Source organism: Postia placenta (assembly GCF_002117355.1).
Source record: "Postia placenta MAD-698-R-SB12 unplaced genomic scaffold POSPLAscaffold_1, whole genome shotgun sequence".
NCBI classification, from domain to species: Eukaryota; Fungi; Basidiomycota; class Agaricomycetes; order Polyporales; family Adustoporiaceae; genus Rhodonia; species Rhodonia placenta.
This window is the reverse complement of record NW_020169832.1, coordinates 676100-690920: the sequence shown is the minus strand read 5'-3', so window position 1 is coordinate 690920 and position 14821 is coordinate 676100. Positions and strand designations below refer to the sequence as shown.

The 14821-nt window shown below is 54.8% G+C and overlaps 7 protein-coding genes across 7 annotated transcripts; 4 read left to right on the top strand and 3 right to left on the bottom strand.

The window, feature by feature from the left end:
• Positions 1-1178: 1178 nt before the first annotated feature.
• Positions 1179-1581, bottom strand: POSPLADRAFT_1051173 (hypothetical protein; the record flags this gene model as incomplete). The annotated part of the gene is made up of 4 exons (XM_024480130.1): positions 1179-1288; positions 1344-1436; positions 1493-1516; positions 1569-1581. 4 exons carry the CDS (start codon positions 1579-1581, stop codon positions 1179-1181), a joined length of 240 nt encoding a protein of 79 aa, XP_024343811.1.
• Positions 1582-5297: 3716 nt separating this feature from the next.
• POSPLADRAFT_1164293 (hypothetical protein) lies at positions 5298-7261 on the top strand. Its single transcript, XM_024487811.1, has 6 exons — positions 5298-5508; positions 5575-5741; positions 5806-6286; positions 6337-6468; positions 6521-6833; positions 6890-7261. The coding sequence occupies exons 2-6, from the start codon at positions 5627-5629 to the stop codon at positions 6899-6901; spliced, it is 1053 nt and encodes a 350-aa protein (XP_024343810.1). The 5' UTR covers positions 5298-5508; positions 5575-5626; the 3' UTR covers positions 6902-7261.
• A 331-nt stretch (positions 7262-7592) lies between these two features.
• On the top strand, positions 7593-9101 carry POSPLADRAFT_1128553 (hypothetical protein; the record flags this gene model as incomplete). Its single annotated transcript, XM_024483747.1, has 6 exons — positions 7593-7640; positions 7716-7933; positions 8001-8293; positions 8345-8451; positions 8612-8792; positions 8845-9101. The coding sequence occupies 6 exons, from the start codon at positions 7593-7595 to the stop codon at positions 9099-9101; spliced, it is 1104 nt and encodes a 367-aa protein (XP_024343809.1).
• A 282-nt stretch (positions 9102-9383) lies between these two features.
• Positions 9384-9623, top strand: POSPLADRAFT_1119835 (hypothetical protein; the record flags this gene model as incomplete). Its single annotated transcript, XM_024483506.1, has 1 exon — positions 9384-9623. A coding segment is annotated over one exon (240 nt), but the record flags the coding sequence as incomplete, so codon positions are not given.
• POSPLADRAFT_1164291 (hypothetical protein) lies at positions 9612-10885 on the top strand. The gene has a single exon (XM_024487810.1). It carries the CDS (start codon positions 9678-9680, stop codon positions 10833-10835), a length of 1158 nt encoding a protein of 385 aa, XP_024343807.1. The 5' UTR covers positions 9612-9677; the 3' UTR covers positions 10836-10885.
• A 144-nt stretch (positions 10886-11029) lies between these two features.
• Positions 11030-11899, bottom strand: POSPLADRAFT_1129784 (hypothetical protein; the record flags this gene model as incomplete). Its single annotated transcript, XM_024483880.1, has 3 exons — positions 11030-11083; positions 11139-11501; positions 11564-11899. 3 exons carry the CDS (start codon positions 11897-11899, stop codon positions 11030-11032), a joined length of 753 nt encoding a protein of 250 aa, XP_024343806.1.
• Positions 11900-13648: 1749 nt separating this feature from the next.
• POSPLADRAFT_1042295 (hypothetical protein) lies at positions 13649-14446 on the bottom strand (the record flags this gene model as incomplete). The annotated part of the gene is made up of 1 exon (XM_024478077.1): positions 13649-14446. The coding sequence occupies one exon, from the start codon at positions 14444-14446 to the stop codon at positions 13649-13651; it is 798 nt and encodes a 265-aa protein (XP_024343805.1).
• Positions 14447-14821: the final 375 nt, after the last annotated feature.

The window sequence follows — 14821 nt, the reverse complement described above, 5'->3', positions numbered from 1 at the left end:
AGAATGAGCCAGTTGGTAGCATGAGAACCCGCTTTGGCGTTGGACTTTCGGGACCAGATGCTCCGCGGCAACCTGTTGGAAGGCCGATTAATGTTCCTCGGGGGAAAGGAAGAAGTAGGCGCACCTTGCAGGCAATCGGCACCACGAAAGGATCACTAAGGGGTGCGAAGAACAATGGTTTCACGGAACAAATTCGTCTTTGACGTCCCGCTTTCAGTGGCTATCACACCGGAGGACTGCTCAGATCAAAGGACAAAGTATTTGCAACTTATCAATTTGTAACTTATACTTTCCGCGATAATCACGGCTCGGATGGATAAAGATAGGCCGTCAGCGCAGTCTGCCTAGCAAAGAATTTGAATGTGCTTATAGAATTGACCGGGTAAACGAAGGGACCGAGGTGCGTCTTTGCAGGTTCGGCGCGCAAGACATAGATACCGACGGGCGTACTACTGAAACAAGTTGTGTAGTTGCAGAACCTCGCGGATGTCCACAATGGACAATAGCAACCCTCAGTCACAACCAGACTTCAAGTGTGCGCGTACGAGCCACGTGGCTGAGCGCGCCCCGGGCGTGCGTTTTAGTGCTCGAATACTGGTCGCGAGTATTTATCTTATTCCCGAGCGTCAGCTCCAGCGCATGACCGTATATCTGTTTCGTCCTTGCCGCGGTAATTGGAGGGAAACAAGCATACCCATATTACACACTAAGGGCTTTCTCGAGACTCGTGTCGCTGCCGTGTACTTTGGCGCAATTCGACTGACGCTGTACACCATGCTTGGTAACATTTTGCGACAAATCGGCGACAAATCTCAAGGTGCACATAAGCGCACATAAGGGTTGCGGCCCAAGCCACATCGACTTTCTACCTCCCGCGAGTAATTCTCAATTCAACTTGCCTAGTGGGCCCGAGTATCACGAAACGCTTCGCGAGATATTCTCGCCCAATGGGCGCATATTATCAAGTTGCCGGTTGATATATGAATGCTGAAGGTCGTGCACGATTGTTTCCAGCGTCGACCAATAGATAAAAGATGAGAGCCGAGTCATACTGATGTACAAGACGCGGAAGGCAAATACAAGAAATATTTCAGGAACTCAGTCGAAGGAGATGTGATCGAAAGACTGTGGGATAGCGGACGTCCTTGAGAGCGCGATAATGATCATGAAATAATCGTTCACTGCCCAGCCGCGGCTTGAGTCAGATACTCATGTGCGGCCTTCGCTGCCATGTCTCTTGCCAGGTACTTCGCAGCCCCAGTTCCGCGAGCTATTTCTTGACCATTGACTGCACGATACCATAGTCGGCGCTCACTTTCATTCAAAAATGCAAGACAACTCACTCTTACAGATAGAAGTCCACAGAGGGGCGTGGTGAGGCCCCGAGCGTGACTCCTCCCAGCTGAGAAGAGTCAGCTGGTTCTTTTGCTGAAGGACTGTGGCCAGGGGAATTAACACCAGGCGCGTATCAATAGTCTTGAACCCGACGTACGGTTGTTAAGTGCGACGGTACCATCTACAAAGAAGAAATATGAGTCATTTACAAAGAGGAAGCACGGGCCACTCACCGTTGAGAGACATACTGATTCTTGCAGAGCAGTGGAGAATAGACCGGGATATATATCCTCACTCACGGCATTCCCCGTGGCCCATGGACTCAATGTCTGTAGCCACTCGACCTTGAAACGTTTCGTCGGGCAAGGGTGATATAACATACCGCGCGCCGAACAACAGAGCGGCACTCATGACCTGCAGGTCGAGGGGCTGTGTTGCGAGCGACAAAGAGCCATTTTTGACGATCGGATGGCATGAAGTGGCGGCAGCGCGAGGGACCAGGAAACATGAGTTACAGTGCTGGTCGCCAATAGGAGCCTGGAGCCTCGTCGTGAGCGTTCCATACGGACAAAACGAGTAACAGACGCACTAAATGCGACCCTCCTATGTGATGAAAGCGACAAGACCCTGCATGCGACGTACAGGCGATGACGAGAGCGAATGCCTTGAGATGTAAGAGCATGGGTGTGCCTCGACGTCGAAGTCGGAGTTAGAGTCATGAAATCCTCAAGAGATCATGATGTCATGTGAAGGCGTGCTAGCGGACGACCTGGTGCGCCCATGTCTATATCCAGAGCACAAGCCTCTGTGGCGCTGTGGTTGACAAAGTGACGGATAGTGAGCAGTATCAAGCTTCTGCATGCTCGACATCTGCTGGTTCCAGCAAGCTAGCCCGGTGAGAGGTATCATTACTATAGTCACGAAGAGCAGGCAATCAGGAAATAGCTCTTGTCAACTAATAGGCTTCATTGCTCTCGTCCCCTGCACTGGTCGATGAGTATGATCAGAGAGTGTGGATAAAGCATGGCTAGTGCGTGGACCAAATGCTGAGCATGATCTTGCTGAATCGGTACCAACACTTCCCCGTGTCAAGAATTATCCTGCAGGCGGATCAGAATCAAAGTAGCTAAGGGCGGCCTCACTCAGCATCCCTTTACGTAAAGCAGCACAACACTGCGGACGCTCCCGCGCGAATATAAAAGCAGATGAAGAAGCATAACTGCTCACGTGTAAGTCGTCGAATTGGTTCACCTCTACCCGGTATCTCCCAGATATGCACGGAAAATAAGGGCCACATGGGTCGCAGACCTGGCCGATCGGCTCGCCATCGAGACACACGGCATCTCCGAGTGCGGCACGCATTTTGGCCGGGTTCTCGCCCGTTATAGGAATCTATCGTTTGCCTGATATCCGCAGGAATTCGCTGAGCAATCATCTCAGCTGTGCTCAGCGACGGAGCCTCAACACTTACGCACACAGATCCCCTATCGCTATCATGCTGTGCGCCCGAAATTAGCACGAAGACCATTCAGGTATCTCGCATCGGGATATCTGAAACCTGAACAAGCCTCGGGAAGTCTGGCACACGTCCATGATATCGACCATAGCCTAACGCCACAGATTATTAGATCTGGTATTGTACTGCCATGATATCCATCGAAAACACATGGTGAACGCAGAACTCACCCTGCATTGAGATCGCTCGCTCACACGACCGATTCCACCGCCGGACACCCATCTCGGGGGACAATCAGTCAGCAACGTCACAAATCATTGAAAAACGAGCTCGTTCTAGTTACTATCATCAGAGGAAACGTGGCGGCAGGTAGTACTCACCACTGATGTATGAAATGTATGAGCTGAAAGAAGTGTCGGTTATATCCATTCAATGTAGTTATGGGGAAAATATGAAATCGACAATGTCTCCCAGCATAACAGAGCACATTGTGGGACTACTCTATATATTTCAAGGAGTGTCTATCCATCGCACAGAGTGGTCAGCTTTCGGGCGCTCGAAAATTCATATATCTGGGGGCGCTCCATAGTGGTCGGCCCCGTGTTGCAAGGGAAGTGTTCGAAGATACAGGGTCTGGCTGAAACACTAAACAGCCCCACGTGGAATTTGGTGATTCCAATGCCTAGTTATTGCAAACCGGTGCTCCGGACGGGGATAATGGAAAACAGTGGCTTAAATGGTGCTTAGTAGTAAGCGGCCAACCAGAAGAAGGCGGTTGAAACCCACTCACCCATTTGTTATGAGACTCACCGACGCCCCCAATCACACGGTAGTCAATGTTCTGTCTTCAAATTCTGCGCATCGTCGCCATGAGCGCAGAAGTATGAACAAGGACTTCACAAGGACAACAGCTTCGCCTTCGTGGTGAGCCGTAAGACCTGACTCTTTCTAACATGGGTAATCTGCGGTCAAACGCAAACCAGAAGTGCAGAACCCTACCATATTTGTCTTTGACGCAGGGACCTGGTCCTGTGACTCCAGTCCGGACACAATCAGCGTCACGTAGATTAATCGGGGAGCTCCCGCGAGAGGAAGCCCTAGATCCAAATGGCGATTGGCAGCGACCTGCACAGGGCTGCGAGCTAGTTCGCCATTGGCGGCGGTGACTTGACGGCAAGATGCCACACACTCAAGGCGGCACTGACGGCATCATCATCGAGAACGTTTTATCGTATAGCATTCCATGTTCGACCGATCAGCACAGCCGTTTCAAAACTTGGTGAGATGCCTCTTCACCCCAAATGCTCCTTGGCAGCATGGGAAAGGCCAAAGTCCTCGATCTGTGCAGGCATGCGCCGCGCGCAAACTGCGGCCCGCACGGAGCAATCAGCGGAACTGAAGGCCGACAGGAAGATACATGATGGACGCCCTTCAGCGACATTGACCGCAGAACCTTCGTTACCGTTCAGTGGCAGCCTCGAGGCGAGGAATGACAAATGGTCGCCGCGTAATTGGGACGGAAGCTACCGCCGTTCGAGAAATTAATTGTGCCAATTGTAATTGAGAAACAGGGATCTGCGAAAGCAGGCCTACATACCACTTGATTGCTGAATCACGGTAGGAGGTAATACAATGTACCTCCGTATCCAGGTCTGGAATTAGCTACCACACTGCTCAGCGGTGTTACAAATTCCGTGAGCGCACCATACCTTCCGCCGCCTCGAGTTGATCGAAACAGGCGATGCAGATGGGCGGGAGTCTGCTACCGCTGCGGGGAACAAGGGCGCATAGGAGACTGTATGGCTGTCCTTGTGGTGTGACTGACCTCGAAAAAGCCAGCGGTACATTTCGCTGGCGGTGACGTTTGTATCATTAACGACTCAAACGCGTTCGACCAGTTCTAACTTCGGTGGGGAGAGGGGGGCAGCGTGCTTGTATCTCCGTCAACTGGATTGTAAATCGGCAAATGATTCAGCTTACTAGCTCATATTGACTCGTGCAAGTAAAACTCACCGCCATAGTTTGTGGGGGAACGACAGACATGGTACACTGAAAATATTCCGATTTATCGGATCGTCTTGAGCTTACTCCGCAACACGGGCTGGGCCGCTTCAAAAACGCCCATTTTCATGCTATAACAGAGAAGATAATCTAGGGCAGAGTCGATGGGTCGAGATCATGCAGGGGGGTGGCGTTGTGCGATTGCTTAAAGCTAGACAATCCTGAACTCAAATGGTGCACATTAAGCTAGCCTAGGTTCAGGATACGGATGTGATGCATAACACATTGCTTGATATTAGGTAGCTATCGCAAGATGAATATACGTCTTTTGCATCCTGTGGCGAACGGGAAATAAGCAGTGTAGCAGCGGGAACGACAGGAACTGGGCCAGCCGGGGCTAGGACCCAAGCATGCAGCCGGACGCCGTGGGAAATATGGCCGGAATCGGCGGTGCCCGCTGGATGTGGAATGAGACGAGGGCATCAGCGGTGCCAGGGCAGGGTGACCGTCGCCATCTTCTCCCCCTCGTCTTCCCATTCCTCACCACCACCGGCGATCCTCCTCGCGGAGCGCATTTCCCTCGTCCCCATTCATCTTGCATTGTACGTGGCAGTCGTCGCCTCGTCAGCGCCAGAGCGCGTCTGTCGGCCTTCCCACGTAAGCCCCCCATCAATTTCAGATTCTTCCTCCTTCCCCTCTGTCTGCTGCCCCGAACGGTGAGTGGGTCCTAGCCATAGTGAATCACGTTGTACTCAGGCTCACTGGCTTACCTCTCATTTCAGGTCGGTGGTCGTAAAACGCTTGTGACACTCCTGTAACAGACGTCCAAGTAAGATGGCACAATCACCACAAGGAGATATCCAGGAGCGCATTGCTGCTGCCCGGCGTGAGGCAGAAAGTCTGAGGGAGAAAATCCGTGCTCGGAGGGAGTCCTCTGCTGATACTAGTCGTGCGTGTCGTACTCATGCAGTAAGCCGACATACACATTGATCTGACGCTCCGTGCGAACACAGTTCGTGCAATGGCAGCTGAGGTTGCCGCACTGCCTCGGATCGTGATGCGCCCACGTCGCGCTCTGCGCGGTCACCTTGCCAAGATATATGCCATGCACTGGGCTACGGATCGCAGACACCTAGTGTCAGCCTCGCAGGATGGGAAGCTGATTGTTTGGGACGCATACACGACCAACAAGGTGCACGCCATTCCGCTTAGGTCAAGTTGGGTCATGACCTGCGCATACTCGCCGTCCGGCAACTACGTGGCTTGCGGTGGTCTCGACAACATTTGCTCCATCTACAATCTCCATTCTAAAGAGGGTAACAATGTCAAGGGCGCCCGCGAATTGAGCGCACACTCAGGTTATCTGAGCTGCTGCCGCTTCCTCAATGACCGCCAAATCGTCACCAGCTCCGGTGACATGACCTGCATGTTATGGGACATCGAGGCTGGCGTGCGGGTGGTTGAGTTCAGCGACCACACTGGAGATGTTATGAGGTCAGGATCAGATCTAGTTTGATACTTTAACCCGCTAACATCTACTTCAGCTTGTCGCTCGGTCCGAGCCAGAACGTTTTCGTGTCGGGTGCATGTGACGCTTCGGCGAAGCTTTGGGATATCCGTAGCGGCAAGGCTTCGCAGACATTCACTGGTCACGAGTCGGATATCAACGCCGTGAAGTGCGTATATTCCGTGTCTCGCTTGAGCCATGTGTATTGACGTTGGACATAGCTTCTTCCCTAATGGTGATGCGTTTGCCACCGGCTCTGATGACGCCTCGTGTCGCCTTTTCGATATCCGGGCTGACCGCGAGCTCAATTCCTTCACCCATGACAACATTCTCTGCGGTATCACCTCCGTTGCATTCTCCATCTCTGGTCGTATCCTTTTCGGTGGTTACGACGATTGGACCTGTAATGTCTGGGATACTCTCAAGGGCGAACGAGTGGGCGTTCTTACCGGCCATGAGAACCGGGTGAGCTGCTTGGGTGTGAGCGCGGACGGCATGGCGCTCTGCACGGGTAGTTGGGACAGCACGCTGAGGGTAAGTGTTCATCGCCAGGATCAATCTACTATATTACTCATGATCGCCATTTACAGGTTTGGGCATGATTTCGTCTCTTCAACACGGAACACTCGCACCATTCTCGATACCATTCGCTCCCTGGCACGTCTTTGGATTCTGGTATCCTTCTGAGTAAATTCACAACTGTTTTCTTATGTGGGCGATTCCTCTTCTCACCTGCGCTCGAGAGGGTGCCTAGAGTCTGTCGTTACGTGCTGAATCACCCGCGCTGGTCTCACCTTATACGGAATGTTTATTTTTTCTTGTTACCACCATGTGCTTATCCGTACGATTCCCTGACTTTTCCCTGTGATTGCTGCTTCTCGTCTGGTCCTCTGCTTCTCACTATCCTTCACCCTGACCTATAAAACGGCAGAATACAGAAATATACTCCTATAGTCGCATGCAATTTGTTTAAGTGTACCCTCGTCTCTTTAAGCTTCAAAGCAGCGCAGCCGACATTTGCGACAATCATGCGAAAGATCCTCGAGCAACTTGCTACTAGCCTATTATTATTATGAACCTTGTTCGGCCTATTGAAGGCGGGAGAAACGACGCCTGTCACGTGGGTGCATCTGGAGACGTGTCTGCAACGCGTCCGACATGTTCTGTGCAACGGCTACTACGGTCGGTACGACGTACTCGCTGTCGTACGCCTTGTTCACTGTGGAATCTGCTCTGTATCTGTGTTGCGACTCTCGCCAGTCTCATTCACAGTGCAACTGACTTGTAACAACTATGGCTGATGACGAGCGCGCCGCTAAGGCTGCTCGCGCGCGTGCAATGGTCTGTAACGACTAGCCATCCCTTAAGAACGTGTGAAGGAACTCATACAAATACTTTGACCTTGCTGTACAATAGTTGAAGAGGCGGCAGCAGCACCACTTGGGGGCTGCGACTGCTGCCAGCCCGACGGCGTCGTCACCTGGATTGCCTCCGTCTCGGCCCTTTTCACCAGCACGGTCTGAGGCACCAGAGGACAAGCATGGACAACACCCAGTGCGGACAGCCTCACCCGCACCATCTGAGGCTACCTTAGCTCAGCATGAAGACGAGAACGGACGGGATTCAGGCGACCTGTAGGTACATAGTCATGTCACACATATATGCGGTGTATTATTGAACACTATGCTGTGTTGCTTCTAGATTTGCGAATTCCCAGATCAGAGGAGCGCCTCCAAATAGCTCAGATTGGTTGTCCTCGTTGACACGAGTCGAAGGCGGCCCTGCACAAGGCCCAGGTTCTCCACCTCAACAAGCTGCTCCTTCAACACCTTCAACAGGGAAAACAGCTTCGCCTGTGCCCAGTCCTCCCTCGACTGTACAGGTCGCAAACTTACAAGCCCAGATTCAGGATCAACAGCGCGCTATAGCCTCTCTAGAGGCTGAGAAGGCATCCCTCACTATAGCGGCCGAGAAACTGGGGCATGTAGAGTTTAGTATGTTTGTCCCTGTGTCATGTTGCTGCCGGTGTTGAATGGGTACTACAGAGGTGCAAGAGACCAACGACCGGCTACGCAAGGAGCAGCAGAAGTCCACGGATCTTGAGAAACGCGCCCAAAAGTCTGAACAGGATGTGGATGCTCTCCGAAACAAGGTTCGTCACCAGGATGCCGCCATTCGTTCTCTTGAATCCGAGAAGGCACACTTGGCAAGTGCACTGGAAGAATTGAACACAAAAGTGTCTCGTACGTCTTGTACGCACGCTTAACTGGCGGCATTTCACTGAGTGTCTGCCAGAGCTTCGCGCGGCCCAGAATGACCTCCAGGCTGAGCGTCAAGAGACATCATCTTTGCGCAGGCGCATACAAGACCTGGAGAGCACCATCGAAGATAATTCCAGCCATCTTGGGGAACAACAACAGACAATATCTCTTCTAGTGTCTGAGAAGTCTTCCTTGACGTCGTCACTACAGGAGCTTGAGGGTGCTCAAAACAGTGCGTACATCCTCTTGTCATGCTGCGGGCGACGCTGACATGCATCTGACAGGATCGCAGGAGATGGAGCGTCTCCTCGATATTGAAAAAGGTCGTGTCGCGAAGCTGGAGGAGGCCATGTCTCGACTTCAAGAAGCGAATGAGCAGTACTCCGCGAAGATCAGTGCTCTGGCGGCATCCGAAGCAGACCTCACAGATAAGTGTCGAGATCAGGTAAGTTGGCTGATGGCCGTTCGCGTCCTCATTCTCAGGTGGTCTAATAAAATGACAGGAACGAGAGTTGCAACTTCTCAACGGCACGGTCAATGATCTTCGCTCTCAAGCAGAACAAGCGGAGCGAAGAGTGCGCGAATTGGATGAACAAATCCAAAGCGACGACCGCGCCGAGAGGCTGGAGGCCACGCTCCAAAATACTCAGAATCGGGCCGATGAGCTTGAGTTCCAACTGTCTAAGCTGCAGCAGGTAATGCTGCTTGTTCTATGACGTGTCTCTGGCTAACAATGATGTACTAGGCCCATAACGCGCTTAAAGCCGAGCGTGAGGAACTAGATACTCGACTGCAACGAGGAGCAGAAGCCGAGGCGGTCTGGAAGAACCGCTACGCAGAAATTGAGAGAAAGCATGCTACGGCCGAGGAGCAACTTTCTACCACCAGTGCGGAACGAGATGCTCTGCTGCAAGATAAGCTAGCGCTGCAGTCAAACATCTCAGGCAAAGAAAGCGCTGCCGCAGAACTGGAGCGCAAGCTCGTCGATGTCGCTGCTCAGTTAGCGAACAGTGCCCGTCAGCTTCAGCAAACACAAGCTGAGCTCAGAGGCGCGAACAAGCGTGCTGAAGAAGCCGAGCGCACGCAGAATGAGCTGCGCGGCGAGGGAGTTGGGCTGATGCGTTCTCTCGACGAGATGCGGAACAAAGTCATCGAGCTGACAGATGAAAAGGTTAACCTTGCCGAGCGGGTCGACGGCCTGGAGGGCGCTTTGCAGAACCGTGACTCAATCATCGCACAGCTGGAGTCCACTGTGGAGGAGCTGCGAAGTGAGCAGGACCACGTTCGCAAAGAATGTGATGAGGTTGCTGCTACTCTGGAGAAGGAGCGGGCGTTCTCCAATCAGAACTCCTCAGAACTGCAGCAGGCATATACTCAGTTGCAACATGAGCTTGAGGAGACGCGGAAGCTCATCCAAGAGCTGGAGGCTGAACGCACCAACTACCACGAAATGGCAGACCATCATTTCGCAGAAGTCAACCGCCTGACGTCCACCTTGGAATCGCACATGGACCAGCTCTCTTCTCTTCGCCATGAGCTCGAGGAGCGCGAACGGGACGAGAGCGAAGTGCGGGAGTTCCTGGAGCGAGCTCAAGGCGAAACGGAAGCGCTCCGTGCAGAGCTGGCGGCGAAGAACGACGAACTCGAGCGCCTTCGGGTTGCAGCATCTACGCCTACCAGTCCTGGACAGCACTCTCTGGACGAGGAGATGCTCAGCGCGCTCAAGCAACAGCATATCCTCGAACTGTCAGCCGCCCAGTCTCATATTCGCACCTTGGAGACGTCCGTATTTGAGGCCGAAGCGAATGCCCACGCGTTGCAGAGGCAGATCACCGCCCTGGAGGACCAGCTTGTGCATGTCCGCTCCTCATCCAGGACGTCGCAACGGTCCCCTGTGCCTCATCGCCCTTCCAGTCGCCCAGTCGACTACTCCGACGAGTTGCGGCGGGCATCTTTCGCGTCACATAAGCCTTCTCACCTTGCAACGCCGATATCGTCAACATTTGAGGGTCTATCCTCTGAAGCGTTGCACAAGCGGCGTGTCAGCTTGAGTATGCTGAAGGCTCGTATCGACAGCGAGGTGGCAGCATCTAGTGCAACAACGCGGTCATTCCCCAAGGGCTCGTCTCCGGCCTCCAAGACTTCTGCATTCCCCACTGTCGCTGAACCATCCTCCTCGCTGGACTCGCCTTGGCTCACCAAGAAGCTGCAGTTCATGGACGATTCCCACATATTCTGGTGCCACTGCTGTCAGGGTGATCTTGTCATTCTATAGGACTGGATAACTGTATATATACACAGGAGTGGATTGTATGCCCAGCTATGATGTACAAAAATGGGACAGATCATGAGAGTGCGCGCAGCGCGGGTATGCAAGCGATTAAGGTGACTCTAGGGTAGACGTATAACCTGTGTGAAACCCAAAAAACACCTCATGCTAGATAGATCGCGACGTCAGATGTCATATTTTTAGGAGAAATTGTGGCGCTTTGTCTTGAGTTTGACCAGCTTGCGCATGAGATCCTGTGTTTTTGGTCTTAGCACAATGCTCCTGAGAATGTCACGCATATGCACGTACCTGGATCTCATCTGGCTTGAGTGTGCCCTTGCCGCGCTCCTCCTCAAGACCCTTCTCTATGCTGTCCAAGATCTCAATCATGAGGTCGCGGTAGTTGACACCAAAGAACTGTGTCAGCTTCGCAGCCCGCCGTCGGCGAGCCTGGAACGTCGACTCCTCCGGCGGAGGCGAGAGCATGAGACTCCATTCGGACGTCACGGAAGCCATGGACATGCGCGAGGGCAGCGACCGCCGGCGCTCCGCCTTCGTGGAGGTCGGGGACGTCGCGACGAAGCCGTCGTCGTAGTAAGGCGACTTGTCCGGCTCCTCGTTCCGATCGCCACTCAGATAGTCATGCAGCTCGGCCAGGGACTGCTTGTCGTCCTGTGCCAAAAGTCAGTCATACTCACAGAAGCAACAGCAACCTCAGTCACGCAACAACTCACCTGGTCGATAATGTGATTGAGCGAGTTGAGCGACTGGCGATAATGCAAATACACGTCCGACAGCGGCGCGGACAGCCTCTGGTCGTCATCGTTGCTGGGGCTCAGCAGCGGCCGGTCAGAGTCGGCCGTACCAGGGCGCCTCCCCTTCTTCGACTTGCCCTTGTACGACGTCTGATTCAGGTTGCGCGGCCCAGAGCCACTCGGGCTCTTAGGGGTGTGGGTGGGGGAACGCGGCGCCTGCCAGGGCTTGCCCGTCGCGGGCGAGGCGCTGCTCCCGGGGGATGACACGGCCTGACGGGTGTGATACAGCTTCTGGGGCGGCGCCTCCCCGAACATCTGCGGGTAACACACGTCAGCCACAGCCGCGCAAAGGTACGACGCCAACCAAGCAACACACCTTCTCCATCTTGACCGCCCTCCTCACGTTGATAGCCTTCTCGCGGTCGTTCAAGTCCTCCTTGAGGCGATCGATCTCGTCCGACCACGTCCCTGCGAACTCGGCGGCGGAGCTGCTCCTGCGCCGGCGCATGCGGGCCTTGCGTGCGTCGGCCTCCTCTTCGTACATGGTCTCCAGCAGCGGGGGTGTGGGCGCAGGGGGCGGGAGGGGCACGCCTTCTTCGAGGGGACCAAGGACAAGGTGCGGTGGCACGCGGGAACCGAGGAAGCGGTGGAGCTTGGCAAGCTTTTCTCTCTTGCGGCGGCGCTCCTCCTCGGCCTGTTGCTCTGGCGACAGGCTGCTGTGGAGGGAGGGCGTGGATGGGGAGAAGTAAGCGCGAGACGTGGATTGGAATTTGGGTGTCTCGGCGGAGCGCGGGCCTGGGAGGGCTTCGCTGGGACCCTCTTCGTCTGACAGGTCGATGAAAGATGTAGGCGAGTCCGGCGGGGGCGTCTCCTGGGGCGCGTGGCCGGTATGGCTGTCCCAGTCGCTCGATGGGACACCTTCCTGGCTTCCTATCTCTATCACGTGTGAGGCGTCTTTGCTGATGGTGAGAATGGAGTGGCCGTCGTCGGTGTACGAGAGCCCACTTATGGATGAGAAGTCCTGGGGCGTGAACGGAACCGAGCGCCGCCGGTCACCGAGGTAGATGTGTTGCACGTCATCGTGCGGCGGCCACACCGCACGCTTCTGGCTGCCATACACAGGGACGATGGGATCATCGAGCATGGACGCCGCCTGCTTGTGCTTGCGTTTCATGAAGCTCGGCGCAGTAACACCCAGTCCTCCCGAGACGGGCAGACAGCTGTTCGCAAGCGCGACATCGATCGGCTCAGGCGAAACACCCGGTATCTGTCCGAACAGCTGCGTGAGCTTCTTCGTCTTGCGGATGCGGTCAGCCCGTATTTGTGGATCCAGCAGGTTCGTTGTGGAAGGAATGTTGCGCAGGCCGCGCTCCATGTCCGGCGTGAAGTTGTCCAGAGGGTTAACCTCTTTACCGCCGTGCGGGGCGACAGCTTCCCTCTCCGGAGGCGGTTGTGCTGATCGTGACCGTCTGAATTTTGGCTTGGGTGCAGTAGGGATCGGGGGTTTTCCGGTAGTTGTTAGACGCGGTAATAGCGGTTTCTTGGCCGAATTGGGGTAATAATTAGATTCTTCACTAGTGTACGACTGCGGGGACACGCGCGATTCGGGGGTAACGCTATAGTGAATTGGTATCATGCTTGCAAAGTCGTGAGAATGCGAGGGGGTGAGAGTGGGTGAGGCCATGTCAATGAAGGATACGCGATCGTCGCTCATATTGGTCGACCTGCCGACTGGATATGGCGTGATGTCGAAGGAGTGCTGTCTAGAAGTGTATAATGTACTGGAGATGCTGATGCGCTGCTCGGTGCAGGAAGAGGGGGGGTCGTGCGTCGTGTCTGAAGAGGGGGACAGGCTGTGAGTAGACGCGGCCGACATATCAGAGTCCTGGCGAGCGTGGGAAAGCGGGGACTGGGTGTCTGCAGCAACTGCCGGCGGCTTCATCGCGCGCGACGGCGCATGCGCAGACGATCCGACGGCTATGCGCCGGGCTCTGGACGTCTCAGCAGACGTCGTAGCTAGGATACATATTGTCAGACACCGTAGTGATCGCACTGCATCAAAAGTTACGCACTGACGGGTGAGCTCGGCGCGCTTGGGGCGTCTGCGGCCGCCTTGCCCCTCTCCAGCACCCGTCGGTACGGGCGCATCAGCGCATCTATGCTCGGCTTCTCCGTCCCCCCGCTCTGCGGCACGTCTGCGTCGCTCGACCGCCGTTTCGATCGCAAATTGCTCTCCGCGAGCATGCCAAGCGCGGACTTGCTCTTGCCAAGCATCTTCTCGACCTTATGAAGAGAGGACAGGCCCCGGTGGTGGCGGTTTGTCTCCTTGGGCGACGACGGGGACGCAGACGAAGGCTGGCTGCCGTGCGAATCCGCACTGTGAGGCTGCACAGACGCTATCGAATGCGTGTCATTCGACAACTCCTCGGCGATGCTGACACCGTCGGGGGAGGACGGGCGCCCGCCGACAACAAGGAGCGGCGGCTCCTCGCGCAAGAGGTAGGACAGGCGCGGCACTGGGTTGATGTACGGGTTGCTAGGTGCGCGCTCGCCTTCCGCGAGCTGCATCGAAGACGACATGGGAGAGGTGGGGACAGACATGGAAGACTTGTTACTGGGCGACATAGCCATCGCGCGCGCTAGCCTGCCTCTGCTGCTCCTAGGACGCGGAGGAGGCGGGAGCCCGCCCTCAACGCCAGGCAGGGACGCAGTGGAGCCCCAGGTGCCCTGGCGCGTGCGTTCCTCGTATTCGAGGGCTGCACTTATGTTGGACACAATCACCAGAGACCGCGAGCTGGAAGAAGGCAGGTTCTGTATGTTGGGCTGCGGGAGTGCGCGTTCACGTTCATCGAGCCCGGTCATTGCGTGGCGTAAAAGGTCGTAAGAACTGGCTGGCGAACGAACTGGAGTCGCGCCGGGGATGGCAAGGAGCCGATTTATGGTCGTAAGAGGTGGCCAAAAGGAAGAAAGCAGCGAAGAAGGCTATCGCGAGATATACTTACGGCCAAGCTCAACACTGACTCGCCCACGTGCCAACTATAATACTTAGCTTCGATCATTCATTCAGCCAGGGCGTCCAAGCTCCATGTCGTTGCCATTGCAACTCGTCTTCCCATCAAAAGCCCCGTTTCCATATCTTTAGACCTCCTGAACTCAAAGGGTGCGTAATAGGACTTCCCGCCGGGATGAGCGGGCCCTGGCTTGGTTGGGTACACGGCCAGAAGACCCAAATAAACT